At 53.0% G+C, this 12804-nt stretch overlaps 1 protein-coding gene across 5 annotated transcripts in view; it reads right to left on the bottom strand.

Moving 5' to 3' along the window:
- Positions 1-599: 599 nt before the first annotated feature.
- The window catches only part of HCK (HCK proto-oncogene, Src family tyrosine kinase), a 48673-nt gene continuing 36468 nt past the window's right edge, over positions 600-12804 (bottom strand). For all 5 annotated transcript variants that reach the window (XM_066384099.1, XM_066384098.1, XM_066384097.1 and 2 more), the window contains exons 9-13: positions 12442-12621; positions 11257-11333; positions 6738-6891; positions 4157-4288; positions 600-1129 (exon numbers count right to left, since the gene is read on the bottom strand). In XM_066384099.1, the coding sequence (XP_066240196.1) occupies positions 927-1129; positions 4157-4288; positions 6738-6891; positions 11257-11333; positions 12442-12621 (746 nt within the window). In that variant the 3' untranslated portion in view covers positions 600-926. The remainder of the gene's footprint in view (positions 1130-4156; positions 4289-6737; positions 6892-11256; positions 11334-12441; positions 12622-12804) is intronic.

The raw sequence follows: 12804 nt of genomic DNA on the forward strand, positions 1-12804 counted from the left end.
GTTTTTAATTTTAATGAAGTTCAATTTATCAGTTTTTTCTTTCATTACACACACACACACATACACACACTTCACATCCTGAACCCCAGAATTTGTGAAGATGTTATCTTACATGGCAAAAGGAACTCTATAGCTGTAATAGGATCTTGAGAGGGAAGGTTAGTCTGGGTTATCCAGATGGGCCCAAAGTAATTACAGGGATCTTTGTAAGTGAAAGAGGGGAACAGGAGACTCAGAGTCAGAGGCGAAGTGACGTGATGACCAGAGCAGAGCGTGGAGTGACTGGCAGAAGGAACCACGCAGCGAGAGGCAGGAAGCGGGTTGTCCCCAAGTTCCTCCAAGAGGCACGTAGCCCCCCCCCCATTTCCGACTTCTGATCTCTGGAACTGTAAGATAATCAATTAGTGTTGTTTTAAGCCACCAAGTGTGTGGTAATTTGTTACAGCAGTGATAGGAAACGCACAGTTTGAGTCCCGAGCCCCGCTTCCCTCTGCACTACCAGTCTCAGGGAGGGGCCTTCCCTATTTCTGACTCGTCCAGCTAAAAAAGGCAAATAGATATTCAGGAACTGGAAGAAAAGCTGACCTGTCAGTAAAGTCTTCAGCATTTACATCTTTTATTTAAATATTTATTCCATTACTTTTTTTTAAAGTCTCCCATTTCAAACCACAGCTGTGACTGGTAGCTCGGGTCCCAGGCAATAGAAATACCAACTTGGGGTCTCCCAGGAGTGGCAGGTTGTGGAATGCTAGAGTCAAAAAGAGATGGTCCAGTCCAACCCACCCACTGGGCCGATGAGGAGCAGCGACTGGAGAGAGGGTGGGTGTTTGGGGGGCCGGAAGGGCAAGTGGGCATGGGGCAGATGGCACAGGGGACGCCTCAGAGGCATGGCCTGGGCACCGGCCCTGCCCCGCTGGGCCCACCCATCACGGCTGCTGTTGGTACTGGCTCTCAGTGGCTGTGTAGAAGTCTTCCAGCACACTCTGGGTGTATTCGAAGGTGGGCCGCTCCTCAGGGCGGTTCTTCCAGCAGCGAGCCATGATGTTGTAGAGCTCCTCGGGGCAGTGCTCCGGCCGGGGCATCCGGTACCCACGCTCCAGTGCCCGGATCACCTCAGGGTTTGACATGCCTGAGAAGGAGCCGTGGAATTAGAAGGGGGGGGACTGGGGACAGAGGTCCAGGGTGGTAGACATAGTTGCCTCCCTGAAAGCCACACCCTGTGGGAACTGAGCCTCTCCCACGGTGAAATCAGAGGCCCCCTGAGTGGGGGTGGGGGCCTGGCACCCAGTCTCAGCCAATGGGAGCTGAGGAGAGTCTGCAGGGGGACTCCCAGGAAGGGTTTTCCTCCTGGGTAAAAAGAGACTTTGGACGACACACACTTCCTCCTTCCTGGGGACACTGTGAGACCCTGTGATCCTTGGAGCTGCAGCAGCCATCTGACCATATGACAATCGGACAGACTAACCCAGAGTCCTGGGAGCTGGCGCAAGGCTGAACTGACCAGCCACCGATGCCAGACTGTTGTGGGGAGTAATAACTTGCCTTCTGTTTCCACCACTCCTTAGGCTTAACTATCATGTCACTGGTAGCCTAGTGCATCCTAACGGGTCCAGGGCTTTATAACCCATTCCCTGCTTTTCCCTGGCACACCCTCAGGACAAAACAGGTGGCCAGACGTGATGTCACCCTATGGATGAGTGGGACCATTTCCTTATTTAATCAAATTGGTTGGTTATCCTTAATAACAACCATGTAACTGTGTATGATCCCCAATTTAATATTACCAGCCTTAAACTTCAAACTCATATATCCAAGTGCTCACTTGAAAACATCTCTCTTTGGATGTCTGCTAGTCACCAAGTGAAACCGAATTCTTGAGTGTCTACCCCACAGCCCGTCACCCACCCAGGTGCTTACTTGAAACCGGGAGAATCAGCCTTGGGTCACCTCTCTCCCTCACCTTCCACAGCAGCACGTCACCTCCTTCCTTCTCCCGAACCACAGCACCAACCCCTCCTCTTATCTCTGTTGCCATCGTACCACCTCTGCCTGGGTCACTGCTGTGGCCACCACCATGTCCCCAGCCCCCAACCCACTCTCCATGCTGAACCAAAGCATCACGTCAACATGGAAATCAGCCCTGGCAGGTTGGCTCAGTGGTAGAGCATCGGCCTGGTGTGCAGGAGCCCCGGGTTTGCTTCCCGGCCAGGGCACACAGGAGAGGCGCCCATCTGCTTCTCCACCCCTTCCCCTCTCCTTCCTCTCTGTCTCTCTCTTCCCCTCCCGCTGCCAAGGCTCCATTGGAGCAAAGTTGGCCCGGGTGCTGAGGATGGCTCCTTGGCCTCTGCCCCAGGTGCTAGAGTGGCTCTGGTCTCGAAGGAGCGACGCCCTGGAGGGGCAGAGCATCGCTCCCTGGTGGGCATGCCGGGTGGATCCCAGTCAGGCACATGTGGGAATCTGTCCGACTGCCTCCCTGCTTCTCACTTCAGATAAATACAAAACAAACAAACAAACAAACAAAAAACACACACGGAAATCAGATGATGCCACGTCCCTGCCCCAAACCCTCCACAGGCTTCTGCCTCCTGAGACAGCAGCCGCGCTCTCCTCACCACGACCACAGGCCCTGCCCGGCCGGGTCCGGCCCCGCCAACCTCCCCGTCCACCACCTGCGCTCACTGCTTGTCTCCGGCGGCCTGGCCTCCTTGGTGCTTCAGGCACCTGCCAGGTCCTAACAACCAGCAGTGCCTCCTGCCTGCAGTCTTTTCCCTAGGTCCTCGCTCAGCCGTTTTTCAGCTCAAATATGGCCTGCTCTGACAGGTGCTCCTGTCCACAGGACCCCCCAACACTCGCTCTCAAATGCCCTGGCCTCATTTCCTTCAGCAGTGGTCTCTAGCTGGGACTGGGGGTCTGTGTGGTGTGTGTGGCCCAGGCTGCGTGAGCTCCTGATGAGCAGGGACCCTGTCCCTTACTGCATCCTTTGTCCAGAGCGCCGAACACCCACCCGGCGGGCTTTCGGTGCTGTGGGATGAGCAGTGCCTACACCTTTTGTTCCTAATCTTCACAACCACTCCTCCAAGGCAGATTTCATTACACACACATACAGGTGAAGACCCTGGGGTAGAAGGGAAGTGACTTTCTCAAAGTGCAATAGTTGATGGGGACAGGATTCAAATCCAGGACAGTTCATTTAAAGAATCATTAAAGAATGTCCGCTGTGGCCCCTCTTCCCTGCGTTCTGGCTAGAGCTACCCCAGAAGATACCCCAATAGAAAAGGACAGAGAACACTGCTCACTGAGTCCTGGGCATGTGTTGGGTTTATCTTTGTATACCCACGTGCTCTACTCAGGGTGCGGTGCCGCCCACGGGCATGTGGAGAAACCCATCCATTCCGCACGTGGTCACCAAGCACCCACTCGGTGGCGAGCACAGAGGTGGGCAGGGTGGACACACCGGTGAGGAATGCCGCCAGGACTCCTGGCCTCCTGGAACTCAGAGTCCCACGGGGAAAGTGTTCAACAGATCAGATACATACTCATCACTTGCGATAAACGCGCTGAGGGAGAGCTCTGAGGGTGTTCTGCACGAGCGGCCGGGGCGGGGGCGGGACAGGCGCGGCACCTCGGAGGACAGGGGGGGGGGAGGAGGGGGGGAGGACGGGGACGGGGAAGCACAAAAGGAAGTTGGAGAAACCGGCGGGGGCTGCGTCCTGCGGGACCTGCCGGCGCAGTTAGCGCTTTGGGATTCTCTCCTAATTATGATGGGAGACCGACCAGGAAAGAGTTCAAGGTGGAGTGAGGGACAAGATCTGATTCGCAGTTTTAGAAAAATCGCTCTGGCTGCCAGTAGAGAACGGCCTGCAGGAGAGAAGGGGGGACGCAGGGTGGCGGTGAGGTGGTCGCTGCACCTGGATGTGCGTCGAGGCCGCGGGGTTGGGGGGGGGGAGCCAGATCCCGTGACTGCGGGGACGGGGAAGGCGTGAGAGAGAGGGAAGGGGCCGAGGAAGTCCCCAGATTTTAGGCTTAAGACACCAGGTGGATGGTGGCACCTTTACCTGGGCGATGACCAAGACCTCAGTCTGAATGGACGCAACGACAAAGGAAGAGGGCCAGCCGAGCCCCGGAAGCGGCCCCACGCCAGCGCCCCCTTCACTACCTGGGTATGGGATCCGGCCGTAGGTGACGATCTCCATCAGCAAGACACCAAAGGACCAGACGTCTGACTTGATGGTGAAAGAGCCAAAGTTGATGGCTTCGGGAGCTGTCCACTTGATGGGGAACTTGGCCCCTGAGGGGTTGGAAAGAGCGCGTCAGGGAGAGTCCAGGGAGGAGTCGGGGTTGGGTCTCCCCCAGGGTGAGGAAACAGGACAGCACAGCTGCCCACAGCTGCCCCCGCAGAACTGCGATTACCCTAAACCTGGCCTCTGCGGAAGCAAGGGACACCCGGGCTGGGGACAGATGGCCACAGTTGGGGGGGGGCAGAGGGGGAGGAGGTGCGGTGGGGGAGCTTACCCCCCAGAACCACCTTGTTGACTCAGCTGTTACCCTGGTGACAGCTCTTGAAGGGGAGCCCTAGAGGTCCCAGGGGACTGGGGACACGAGGACTTCGAGGAGCCTTTGGTCCCGGTGACAGCTAATGCCTCGGTGCCCTCATGCCAAGCAGTGGAGAAGGGAAGACTGTGGCCTTGGCCTCAGAGGTTCCCAGCGGACACTGGGTGTCTCCTCTCCTTCTGCCCGGCCTGGGATGGGTTCAGTTGACCTCTGGTTACTGATTTCTATCTGAGTTTTATTGTGGTGGGGGACCGTGGTCTGTAGCGATACACACCCTTTGGAGTTGGATGAGACCGGCTTTAGGGCCGAGGACCTGGTCAAGTTTTGAAAACGCTCTGTGGTTTTCCTCCATCTCTTCCCTCCTTGAGATTGAATTTTCCTTGTTCCTGCTTATCCTGCCCTGGTTTAGACATTATACCTCCTACTCTTATTTTTTTAGTGGTTGCCCTTAGTTTAGATGCCCTTTTATCGTGTCATAACAAACGTGAAATAAAGTGCACAAGTCTTTCCTAGATGGCTTGATGCATTGTCACACACACACACACACACACACACACACACACATATATATGTAGACCTTGCACTCACACTCAGGTTGAGATGAGAACACGTTCAGGACCTCGGGGTTCCGTCCTGTCCCCTCCCAGGCTGTCCCACCCCCCGTTCCCAGCAAGCACTACTTTGACCTATTCCTGCCACAAATGAGTTTGGCCTCTTTTTCCTTTAAAAGTTTTATCAAGCTACATACACAGGTCACGTCATTTACTCACGTAAAGTGTGCAATTCAATGGTTTTTAGTATGTTCACAAAGTTGTGAATTTTGGAGTATTTTTATCACATTCCCTCCCTCCCCCCCCAAAAAAACCCCTATAGGAGTCACTTCCCATTTCTGTCCATCTTTCCACCCTGGCCCTAGGCAACCATTAATCTACTTTTATTTAAAATATAGATTTGACTGTTCTGGACATTTCATATAAATGGAACAATATAATATGTGGTCTTTGTAGCTATCATCTTTCACTAATATGACGCTTTGAAAGTTTATCCATTTTTTAAAAGATTTTATTCATTTTTAAAGAAGTGGGGGAGGAGGAGCATGAAGCATCAACTCCCATATGTGCCTTGACCAGGCAAGTCCAGGGTTTCGAACCTGCGACCCCAGCATTCCAGGTCGATGCTTTATACACTGTGCCCCCACAAGTCAGGCAAAAGTTTATCCATGTTTAGCATGTATCAGAACTCCCTTCCTTTATGAATGCTATTCCATTGTATGGATAGACCACATTGGGTTTATCTGTTGATCAGTTGATGGACATTTGATTTGCTTCCACTTTTTTTGGCTGTTAGGAATAATGCTGCTATGAGCTTGCATACACAAGTTCACTTATTTCTAAATTTTATAGGAATGGAACCATCCAACATCTACTGTTCTGTCTGATTTCTTTCATTTTGATACTATATGTGTGAGAGCTGACCACTTTGTTCCACGTAGTGTTGGTCTCTGATTTTTCATTGCTGCAGACATTATCTTGTGGGACCATACTGTCATTTATACATCCATTCTCCCATTTAGGGATGTTTGGGTTCCTCCCAGTTTTTGTCTATTATACACAAAGTTACTCCACACGCACTCGCCTCACATGATCTAAAATCAGAGTGTCTGGGCTCAGAGGCAGAGTGTCAGCCCAGCGTGTGGAAGTCCCGGGTTCGATTCTCAACCAGGGCACACGGGAGAAGCACCCATCTGCTTCTCCCTATTCACCCCTCTCCTTTCTATCTCTCTCTTCCACTCCCGCAGCCAAGGCTCTGTTGAAGCAAAGGTGGCCCGGGTGCTAAGGATGGCTCCAGGGCCTCTGCCTCAGGCACTAGAATGGCTCCAATTATAGCAGAGCAATGGCCCAGATGGGCAGAGCATTGCCCCCTGGTGGGCATGCCAGGTAGATCCCGGTTGGGTGCATGCGGGAGTCTGCCTCCCTGCTTCTCACTTTGGAAAAATTGAAAAAAATAAAATAAAATAAAATAAAATCAGAGTGTCTGGGTGACTCCGCAGGCCAGGACACTGTCCGGAAGGACTCTGTCAAGCACAATGCAGAGCTAGGACTGGGACGGACCTCAGTGTTTTACCGACCACTCTCACAGGCTCAGCTCTCGATGCTCCCCCCCCATCCAGGAGCAGCGGACCCTACCTTCCCGGGCCGTGTACTCGTTGTCCTCGATGATCCTCGCCAGGCCGAAGTCGGCGATCTTACACACCAGGGTTGCCGAGACCAGGATGTTGGCAGCCCGGAGGTCTCGGTGGATGTAGTTCCTCTGCTCGATGAAGGCCATGCCTTCCGCAATCTCCACCCAAAAGAGAGACAACCCTCACCCTCAGATCTGGCCCGGCCCAAGCTGGGTCCCCCCCAAAGGCAGAAGAAGAGCATCCAAGTGTGAGAAAACAGGAGAACATGTGTGGCACCTCCCCCTTCCTGGTGGGGAGCATCCTCGGGGTCTGGGTCAGTGTGGGGGTTTCTCGAGAGTTCCGAGGCTTCCAGAGGACACGTTGAGGGAAAAGCAAGGACATTATTGTCCAGGGCCTATATACCCACACCGGGATGCTAGCAGGAGCTTCTACCCCCTCCCCCTGCTCCCTTTCTGGGGATAGCCTCAGTTCATGCCATATTCTGCTGTATCTCTCACATCTTCTTTATCCCCAAACCTGGATAGGAAAAATTCACGTATTCACGAGTATCTGTTGAGTGTCTTGTGGGTTCCAGACATGTTACTTTAACCAGGGCTGAGCCCAGCAAGGTCCCTCTACAGGTGGTACAAAGTACCATTAAAAAAGAATAAAGAGAGGAAACAGGAAGTTGGAGTGCTTTTTGGATTGAGAGGCCAGGGAAGGCTGCTTTGAAGAGGTGAAATTTAAGCAAAGATCTCAGTGAGGACAAAAGTGTGTCAAACTAGAATGTTCCTGGCAGAGAGAACATCATGTGCAAAGGCCCGGAGGTAGGGATGAGCTTGGGTGTTTGTGGAACGGGTGGCTGAGCAGAAGCTGCCACAGGGACAGTGGGGGGTGTTGAGAGGGAGGTGGCTGATCATGAAGGACCTTGTACACTAGGAGAGGAAGAGAGATTGTATTCTGGGTGTGATGGGAAGATGGTTGAAAGCTTTGAATAGGAATGTGACCTTGTCTGAAGTATATTTTAATGTCATCACGGCCGCTGAATGAATAATAGACTGTGCTGAGGATCTGGTGCAATCAGGTTAGATTATTTGGAGCAGTAGGGGGCTCCACCAGACTGACCAAAACCAAGGCACAAGCTGGCTCCAAGTTGGAGGCAAGCGAGTGGTGCACTTACAGAAAGTAGCCAGCAGGGGACACCCCTGACCATCAAAACTGATGTCTGAGGCTGCACACTTGCCCAACAAAAATTTGAGAACTTTGATTTTTGTTAGGTAGCAGGCCAGGGTTGGCAAAGGCACAGTCTTGGCCTGGGTGGTGTGGGGAATGTATAAGGACTCCTTAGAGGCACCGTTAACGATGGTTATTAGCTTTTTTTTTTTTTTTAATTTTATTTTATTTATTCATTTTAGAGAGGAGAGAGAGAGAGGAGAGAGAGACAGAGAGAGAGAAGGGAGGGAGGAGCTGGAAGCATCAACTCCCATATGTGCCTTGACCAGGCAAGCCCAGGGTTTCAAACCGGCGACCTCAGCATTTCCAGGTCGATGCTTTATCCACTGCGCCACCACAGGTCAGGCAACGATGGTTATTAGCTTAATGGCGGACATTGAAGCTTATTCATGTATTATAAGATGATACTTAGCAAACAGTATTGACTCTCTTTTATTTTGCTATCAGCCCTATTTCACAGGTGAGAAAACTGAAGGCCAGAGAAATAAGTAACTGGTCCAAACGAAGAAACAATAACAGCCGAGCTCAGGGTCCATGCCGTATCCATTACCCTACCTGAATTTCCAGCCATCTGTTTGGCACAGAGCAGGTCCTAATGCTGGTAGTCCCCATTTTTAGTACCCACTAGCAGATTTTCACATGAGACCCACGGGGCAGGTGGGACTAACGCCCCTCAGAACCGTAGGAGATAGTGCCTAAGCAACTCTGGGGTTGGGCCAGCTCAGCTTGAGTCCCCTGGCTCTGTGACCTCAAGCAAGTTACTTCAACCTTCTGTGCCTCAGTTTTCTTCTCTGTAGACTGGGGACAGGAAGAGAACCTGCTTCCGTGGGTCTGTGTGAGGATTCGGCCTGTGCGCCTACAGCAAGGACTCAGGGTGGTGTCTGGCACGTAAGCGTTCACTTCAGTGGTGCCTATCAGCGCCCCCTGTCGAGGAAAGTGGCGCTCAGAGAGGTTGAGCAACTTGCTCAAAGCTACACAGGCAGAGCTGGGATCAAAACCCAATACTCTGTGCAATTCCTCAGCCCACTGCGCACACACAGACTGCTGCTTCCGAAGGTTTTGTCAACCGAATGAATTCATGGATAGGTTAGCTGGGCTCAGGGTTGGTCTAAGAATTGGGGGCGGATCGGGTGGTGAGATCTTATGACCACCGAATGGGCTGCCGTGATGTCAGGCGCGGGCACTGGGGTTTCTTCCAGGAGCCGGAGCTGGAAGGGCCTGTGGGAATGGTCCAGCTCTTCAGACTGAACCCTTCTGATGCCTCAAGGCTGCCAGAGTTGGGAGCGGGGAAGGGACGGGGACGAAAGAGAGGCCACATATGAGGCCCCACCTTTCGATCAGACCAGCTCTGTTTTAACCTCTTTTAAAATATTCAGCTACTGTATGAGATTTCATTGACCCACAGTTATGCCTAAAAAAAAAGAAAGAAAGCTTCTGACCTTGAAAACCACAGGTGTGGTCCCATGCTCTCATTTGACAAATTGAGAAGACTGAGACCCAGAGCGGCTTCAAGGCCATCAGCCAGATGGTGACAAGTCCGGGGTACCCAGCCCTGTGCCAATCTGCCTCTTCCTAGGCCTGGAGGCAGAGGCCTGGTTGGCTCCTTCTCGTCCCTGGGCCTGAGTTCCCCTCTGCCCGGGGTGCACAAGGGCCTGGCCCCTTTTTTCCTCCTGTGGTTTGTTTTCCAGTCTGTGGAGTGGGGAGAGCCGATACCTCACTGCCCAGCAGGGTCTCTTCTGCCAGTCTGACAGCGATCATTTAACAACAGACTAGACCACTGTTTCTCCAGGGACAGGGCCCATTAAAGTAAAAATGCCAAGCCTGGATTTCCGTATGTCTTTGGCATCACAGGCTCTGAAATGTAAGGTCTTTCTTTATACTTCTGATGTGCCTCCTCCCCATTCTCTCCCCGGATTTGCCTATTCAAATGGATACTGCCTTAGACATCTTCGGAAGGCCCACCCCTAAGCCCTGGGTCAGGTGTCCCTTAATACTTGACCCACACTCCCTTCATGTTCGCCAACCCCGGGCACCGGCTGACCAGGCCCCAGCTCTTCGGTGTTTCCCCTTTGGGCTTTGGCACAGGCTGTTTCTTTTGTCTAAAACACCCTTTCCTCTCTTCTTCATCAGAACAAATTCTACTCATGCTTCAGAGCTCAACCTAAAGGCCACTTCCTCTGGGAAGTCCTCTGGGATTGCTCCTAGGCAAGGCTAAATGCTCCCACCATGTACTCCCACTGCGTCCCTTTCCTGTTTTCCCACAAATAGGAGAGAATGAGAGCAGTTAGAAATGAAAAGCACTCACTCGGGGCGAGAGGCGCAGCGGAGGGTGAGGGGAAGGGCAGAAAGAAAACGGGGTTTGAAGAAGCGTCCCTGTGACTGTGTCCACTATTTTGCTGGATACTGAATTCTTTGGACACTGAGCCAGGCCCCTTGGGTCACAGCTCTTGAAGAGATTTAGTTATTTAATATGTCTTCCCACCTGATGAGGACACACTGTCCATTCTGTCCACTGCCGTGTCCCCCAAAGTGGACGCGGTAACTTAGGCAAGCTACTTAACCTCACTAAGCCTCAGTTTCCTCATCTGAACTGATCTTTTCTAGGCCTCAGTTCCTGTTATGTAAACGGGGATGGCGGTCACTTTCCTGTGGCCAGACTGTGACCTTGGTGCCTCCCAATGAACCGTGCCTCCTGGACCCAGGCCCTCCGCGAGTCCGCTCCCACACTGAGTGTGGGCCGGACCCCGTTGCAAGTGGGAGGGGCCTGGGGGAATCCATCAGCATTTGCACGTTAGGGCTCCGCCCCTCCGTACACTCCCCTTGGAGCCTGGCCGCAGTGCCCTGCAGTAGAGGGGCTCCGGCCGGAGCACTGAGTGATGACAGGTCACGTGGACAGAGGCTCCGGAGGGCGAGACGCCATGGTGGACATTCTAGCCCTAGGCAAGCTCCCAGCAGAATGCAGCCATGTGAGTGAGCCCCGGTTCCCCATGTGGAGCAGGAGGGCCACCCAGCCACCTGCGGTCAACCCACTGAGTCATGAGAAATAACGAATTGTCGTTTCAAGCTCCTAAGCTTTGGGGTGCTTTGTCATATAAAAACAGACAACAAAAATCCCACCCCAGAAGGTTGATGTGAGGACTAGGTGAGTTAGTACGTGTAAGGCACATTCAAAAAAGTATACTTTTTACACAGCACACTCAGTAAACGTTAAGCAGTATTGTTGCTAGTGTGATAGTATGTGGTCAGTAAGTACATGCTGAATAAATCATTGAACTCCTGTGTCCCCCCCGGCTTCCCTGTAAGCCCCTCACCTGGGCCGAGAAGTCGATGAGTTTCGGCAACGGCTGCTTGCTGCCCTCTTCACTTTTCAGGAAGTCCAGCAGGCTTCCTGTGGGGGAGGGGAAGGCAATGGTGAGTGCTCTGCTGCCCAGGGTTAAAACTGCTCATGGAAATGGGCTAACATAAAAATATGTATTAACCACTCCCAGTGTTTGAGAAATATAGTCTGACTGCTTCTAAATGACTTTGTGATTGCTAGACTGGTTCTTTGTGATGGCTTTCTGAGCTCAGCTTGGCTAGGGCTCTGGCTTTATAAGGCTCTGGCATAACTGTGTATTTAGAAAATGAAAAAAGGCCCTGGCCAGTTGGCTCAGTGGTAGAGTGTTGGCCCAGCATGTGGATGTCCCGGCTTTGATTCCCGGTCAGGGCACACAGGAGAAGTGCCCATCTGCTTCTCCACCCCTCCCCCCTCGCTTCTCTCTCTCCCTTTCTCTCTTTCACTCTCTGTTCTCCTCCTGCAGCCATGGGTGCTGAGAATGGCTCCATGACCTCCACCTCAGGCACTAAGAAGAGCTTGGTTGCTAAGCAATGGAGCAATGCCCTAGATGGGCAGAGCATCACCCCCTAGTGGGCTTGCTGGGTGGATCCAGTCAGGGGGTATGTGGGAGTCTTTCTGCCTCCCCTCCTCTCACTGAATAAAAAAAGAAAGAAAGAAGGAGAGAGAGAGAAAGAGAGAGAGAGAAAGAAAGAGAAAATGAAAAAAGTTATGGAATTTTAAATCACATGAAATGAGGTTCGGTGAGATGTTCCTATTATTGGAAAATAGGTAGGGATAGAAAATGGTTGTGAAATGGTGGGCTAAGAAAAGCCCCCTGAGGAATTCTGGATCATGGGCAAACAGGGCAGGCATAGCCTGGGATGGATGCTCCGTTGAATCTCTTTTCCAGAGCATTGGTCCACGCACGGAACATGGCTGGGGGGGGGGGGCGGGGAGTTGCCCCTGGCCTTTAAGCTTCTTCTCCCATCACTCAACGGGGGTCTGCCCTGCTCCCCTCCCCTGGTTTCACCCCATGAACCAGGAGGGCTGGGCAGGCTTACTGAGTACAGGTGGGAAGAGCTCCCGGCCAGACCGGGGACAAGAGCCATGTCAGTTAGCTCCGGGGCTTCACCTGACTGGTCTGAGCGCAGCCGGCCTCCCCGGCCCCCGGCCCCCGCACCTTTGGCCATGAACTCCGTGATGATGTAGATAGGCTCCTCGGTCACCACCGCATGCAGCTTCACCAGCTTGTCGTGCTGCAGGGTTTTCATGAGGTTGGCCTCCGCCAGGAAGGCCTCCACAGACATGCTCCCCGGCTTCATCGTCTTCACCGCCACCTTGGTGTGCTTGTTGTAGGTGGCTGCAGTGGGAGAGGAAGCAAGAAAGAGAGGTGGTCAGAAGCCACCGCTCTTTCCCCGCAGCCCAGCAAGGCCCAGCTGCAGATCCGCCTCCTCCAGGAAGCCTCCCGTGCCTGCTGCAGCCCTTAGAGAGGGACAGATGTGGGTTGGACAGCTGGTTCACCCACTCCCTAGCTGTGTGCTCT

The sequence above is a fragment of the Saccopteryx leptura genome, chromosome 5 (genome assembly GCF_036850995.1).
Source record: "Saccopteryx leptura isolate mSacLep1 chromosome 5, mSacLep1_pri_phased_curated, whole genome shotgun sequence".
Lineage (NCBI taxonomy): Eukaryota > Metazoa > Chordata > Mammalia > Chiroptera > Emballonuridae > Saccopteryx > Saccopteryx leptura.